The sequence below is a fragment of the Berghia stephanieae genome, chromosome 8 (genome assembly GCF_034508935.2).
Source record: "Berghia stephanieae isolate SIO BIC M18660-M18661 chromosome 8, UCSD_Bste_1.3, whole genome shotgun sequence".
Classification (NCBI taxonomy): Eukaryota; Metazoa; Mollusca; class Gastropoda; order Nudibranchia; family Aeolidiidae; genus Berghia; species Berghia stephanieae.
This window is the reverse complement of record NC_088367.1, coordinates 2,443,024-2,448,023: the sequence shown is the minus strand read 5'-3', so window position 1 is coordinate 2,448,023 and position 5,000 is coordinate 2,443,024. Positions and strand designations below refer to the sequence as shown.

Genomic DNA, 5,000 nt, shown 5'->3' with positions numbered 1-5,000 from the left:
TAACGTGTCGATTGTTTCACCCCATAGCCATCATTATTCTATGTCATATTAACGTTCAATAAATGTCAATCAATAAAGCCAATTAGCCCTCCGCTTCACCAGTGGGGACTTTTCACCTGTCCAACATGTACCCGATGTGGGATAGAACCATTAGAAGCTGAAGCTACCCTCCGGAGGTCTCAGGTTTGAGAGTTTTTGACAATATTTGTAACATCGAAGTCTTGCAGTGCCTTTCTGTTTATATCTACCACATTCTGTCTTGATAAATAATGAATTTTAAAAAACCCAGCAAAACAACTGAACATATCACGTGGTATCCATTATGCTAAAGATATTTTTCTATTTCCCATTCAGGGAATGGTTAATAGGCTTCAACAGTCGTGACGTCACGTCACTCTTAATGACGCATAGTAACTTAGTAACTGGTTCTAAACTATCGGAACAATGGCGTACGCCCTTCTGAAATGCGTCTCCGACGAGCATTAAAGTGTATCCAGAGGTGAAAAACATTATATATCTGATCATGTTTTGACTTTAATATATTCTGATCACATGACATGTGATAAAATTCTAGCCAGCATGAAGAATACAAAGTACAAATTTTCTTTGTTTAGAACCAGGCTGCTCGTTGCTGGGCCAGCGTGACATCAGACTGTTGAATCCAATTAAGTTTAATTGATATATAATATACGTTTGTGTTAATGAACAGGTTGACCTGACAATGACCGTGCTGGAACTGAAGGGACGCCTCCAGACAGAGAGAGGATACCCAGCAGGTCAGATTGACCTCCTCTACAGGGACAGACCGATGGAAAATACACGGTACCTATTCGAATATCGTCTTGTACACGGCAGCACCATATTCGCTCTACTCAGCCTCGTCAACAATATTATGGTTCATGTGGAAACGTTTTGGGGTAAAAAGTAAGTAGTTTATCAGGAGATCGATTTTTGTCCAATCAAAACATAGATTTTGTGATGAGGAAACGTTTTGGGGTAAAAAGTAAGTAGTTTATCAGGAGATCGATTTTTGTCCAATCAAAACATAGATTTTGTGATCCACCTTCAAATGTGGTCGGACTAGCATGGTTGTTTGTTTGTTAACAATAGCGTGCGGCTATGTGGTCTAGTGGTATGACACTCGGATCGGAATAAAATTTGATCCCGAGAAAAAGAATAAGCCGTTAGAAAATCCTTGTAAATAGTTTTTCCAAAGGATTCAATTTTGAGTCGTCAACAGTGGGAATATCGAAATTTCGATAAAAAAGTTCTCAATCTGATTGTCATACGATTAGACAACAAAGCCGCATAAAGCCAAAGTTTGCCAAAAAGGCATGATATATTGGATTGAAAATGGATAATTGTGGTATGGCTTTTGTCTTTTGGTGTGAGAATAATGTTTATAAACTTAATGCTATTAATTTTGTTTGCATGAATGTTATTTTAGTTTGATGTTAGAAATCTTACAGAGATATCATAAGAAATTGTTACTTCCACCATTGGGGGGTAGCGTGGCTAAGGAGTACGGTCTTTGCTTTGTACCCGGAAGGTACTGAGTTCGATCATCCGCCGCTGCGTTGTGTGGCCTTGAGCAAGTCATCTCCCTTGGCTCAATTTGCGGCGCTGCACAACGGCTGACCCCTGGGTTATTACAGTCTTCCCTTGGAATAGACCCTAAAGACAAATTTCTCCTATGGGATGAATAAAGGGAATCTATATTATATCTCTAAACCCTCTCTATTTCTGTTTCTATAGGTAGTCTCATTGTCTTGATCAATTTCTAGTCGATAATTGTGATAGTATTGATGTAAATGATAACAAGAAAGTTATTCCAGGTTGTTTTATTCCATTTTCAGGTATCATCTATACGTTGATCCGTGTACCACTGGGTTATCTATCATCGCCAGCATTCTAAGACGAACAGTTAGCCAGAATGTCACCGATGTAGTACGCTTATACGAGCTTTTCCTTCCCAAACACACTCTTGTGCTATATCTCGGCTCCAGAGTCATTGATTGGAACACTTGCCTTGGATTCTACAACATCGACGAAGGACATGTCCTTAGAATGTCCACAATTGGGCTGGCTCATGACATGGCCATTCAAAAAGTACCGGTTCTTTTAGATAATGGCCGTCAGCATAACATCCTCGTGTCCAAATTCGACCGCTGGTCAGCAGTTGTGCTCAAACTCCATGGCATGACGGGATATCCGGTAAACGTCATGAGACTGATACGTCATAATTCAATGACCATTGACTTTTCGGATTCCGTCGGAGATGTTTCTTCGAGTCGCAGTCAATTCGTTAAATTGGACGTTAGTAGAATCAAACACGACGACGATATGCTCTACGGCGTACCTCTCAAATTCCAATTTGGACAGGGAGTCACAGAACTGCTCAAAGTCGCTCCAAATAGAACCATAAAATCTGTGAAAGACACACTTGAACGAGTTGGCGTGCCTAACGCTTCTCTTTACGATTTCGACGTGGACGGATGCCGACTCCCTAACAACAAACGCATCGTGGACGTGATCGACGAGTACAAAATTCCAATCGAATTAGTATTGAGGCAATATCCCGTTTTCGTACACAGTCCACAAAATACGATCTATAAACTTCTAACTCATCGTAAAGAATCACTTGCTACTTTCCTCATGAGAATCGAAATGAAAACCGGGTTATCGTTTAACGATCATATCCTTTTTGTGAACGGAATGATTTTGGACGAATACCCGGATAAACAAGTATTCAAGACACGGATTGCGATACGATCATCGCTTTTTTACTACCCAAGAAAAAAGTATCGAACCCTTTTCATCATCCACAATGATTGGCTCAACAAACTGCGGCTCCCAGAATATCCGCAGATGCAGCAAATTAAGGATATTCTATGGAAAGAAAGAAGCGTCCCCGAGGGAAGCCTTGCCTCCATTGGAAATATACTCCAGTGGTTTTTTGCACCGAAGAACAGGGACAAATTCATCCCACCGCCCAAAGATCAAATCGGCGACAACAAAGAAAGGATGCGAGTCTACGAAGCAAAAGCCGGAAAGGACCGTATGCTTTTGAAGATGGAAGATGAGAAACGAGAGTGGAGGCCGAATAGGCCGAAGCTAAAGAAGCACCTGGAGACAAACCTGAAAGATTTGGAGAAACTTGCCGCGAAGCAAGATGCTCTGAGGAAGAAATCAATGTCTTTGCCTCATCTGAAGTCCAAGGCAAAATTCACAGTTGCCCCGCATTTGCCACGGTACATGTCGGCAGGAAACATCCACCCCAGTTACAACAAACGGTATGTCGTTTGTAAATACATTATTATAAAAGGAGTTCAATTCATATTATGTAATTATAATTCACAAAGTTAGCGAGTTCCAGCAAAAATATCTCTATGTAATTTTGAAATAGAATATATCGTTAAAGTAAGCATTCCTTTTAACTATGACAAGAGAATACTTTGTAGATGACCTATCAAAATGATTTCAAGAAACGTTTACATATAAGCAGGTCTGATTTTAACATTGTTAAAGACGTCGGGCACGGACAAATCACTAAGAATAAAGATACGAGCCGCTAGACCTACCCATGACAAGTACCCGACGTCCTCTGTCGTTTTTTTTTCGAGCTTCGTATGGGTAGGTCAAGCGGCTCTTCTCTTTATATTTTGTCTGTGTCCGAAGTCTAAATCCGGAAGACGGTAGAGGACGGCAGTGCCGGGTCGTCGGAGTCAGTCTCCGGTGTGGGTTAGCCATAAGAGAGGGAGAAGAGAGAGAGAGAGAGAGAGAGAGAGAGAGAAAGAGAGAAAGAGAGAGAGAGAGAGAGAGAGAGAGAGAGAGAGAGAGAGAGAGAGAGCAATATACCAAATGAAATAAGAATGACAACCTTTTGAGTATAATATTATTTCTATCTCTAAACTCATTTCAGACACACTCGCAGACATAGAGGAGGGACAAAGAGACGAGCCCATACGACAGGAGAGGAGGCACTGTATGCTGGAGAGGCAGGAGGCAATGAGGAGGATGAGTATGTGTTTGCTTTGAGGCACGATGCAGGCTACACGACTCTCCTGCCCTCCAAGGGAAGGCGGAAAAGAGTGAAGTGAACGGAAGTACACGGCTGAACTTAAAAACAAAACAAAACAAAACACGTATTTAAAATTTAGACCAGAAGACTCGTCCTTCGAATATCGATCAATTTAAATAAAAATAAAATAAGTAAAATTCCATCTATTCATCCCATAGGGAAAATTTGACTTTTTTTTAGGATCTATTCCAAGAGAAGACTGGAACAACCTCAGTGCAGCGCCGCAAATTGAGCTAGGGCGAGGTGACTTGCTCAAGGCCACACAATGTAGCGACAGGTGATTGAACTCAGTACCATCCGGGTACGAAGCACCGACCGTACCGCTGAGCCACGCTGCCCCTCATCTTGGTAAAAAAAACCTTCAAGTTGGCACATCGCGAGGTCCCAATTAAAGTCCCAGGTTTGAGAGTTTTTGCCAAAATGAGAGTAATTTAAATCGGTAGATATTCGTAGGAGGAGTATTCACTCACCTCGATGGGTTCTCCATTCTTGTACCATTTCACCCTTGCCCTCGTGTCCGAAAGGAATGCCTCCAGCATACCGGCTTTCTTTCTCTTGATGTCCAAGACTTCTGGAAGTTTCTGGGTAAAGTGATATTCCGGCTCCTTGGCTGAAAAAGCAAATACGAAAAAAAGAATAATATTTCTTGTATTGCAAAACATTCTAAAGTGATATTAATCATCATTTTATCTCTTGAGATTTGAGCTGTATATAGCGCAATATCCACTATACGTGCTTTAAGCAATTTGCAAAAGGTCAACAGCAACGCGCAACATAAATGTTTAACGAGACATGCCGCCTATTAGGCGATTTTACAATTTTTTCCCCAACAGAGACAACGCTGTTAATGGCCAGGTACTCATTTTACACTTGAGTAGAGTGAGAGAGTGTGAGTAAAGAGACTTTTCCGAGGACTCAA

General features: G+C 41.3%; 2 protein-coding genes across 21 annotated transcripts in view; one reads left to right on the top strand and one right to left on the bottom strand.

Annotated features, from left to right (window-relative positions):
• LOC144978020 (twitchin-like) overlaps positions 1-5,000 on the bottom strand; it is a 159,467-nt gene that overhangs the window by 128,192 nt on the left and 26,275 nt on the right. For all 13 annotated transcript variants that reach the window (XM_078923458.1, XM_078923457.1, XM_078923469.1 and 10 more), the window contains one exon: positions 4,552-4,691. In XM_078923458.1, the coding sequence (XP_078779584.1) occupies positions 4,552-4,691 (140 nt within the window). The remainder of the gene's footprint in view (positions 1-4,551; positions 4,692-5,000) is intronic.
• The window catches only part of LOC144978023 (uncharacterized), a 20,588-nt gene that overhangs the window by 15,025 nt on the left and 563 nt on the right, over positions 1-5,000 (top strand). For all 8 annotated transcript variants that reach the window (XM_078923482.1, XM_078923481.1, XM_078923478.1 and 5 more), the window contains 3 exons: positions 710-924; positions 1,857-3,293; positions 3,923-5,000. The exon at positions 3,923-5,000 is cut by the window's right edge and continues 563 nt beyond it. In XM_078923482.1, coding sequence (XP_078779608.1) covers positions 710-924; positions 1,857-3,293; positions 3,923-4,100 — 1,830 coding nt within the window. In that variant the 3' untranslated portion in view covers positions 4,101-5,000. The remainder of the gene's footprint in view (positions 1-709; positions 925-1,856; positions 3,294-3,922) is intronic.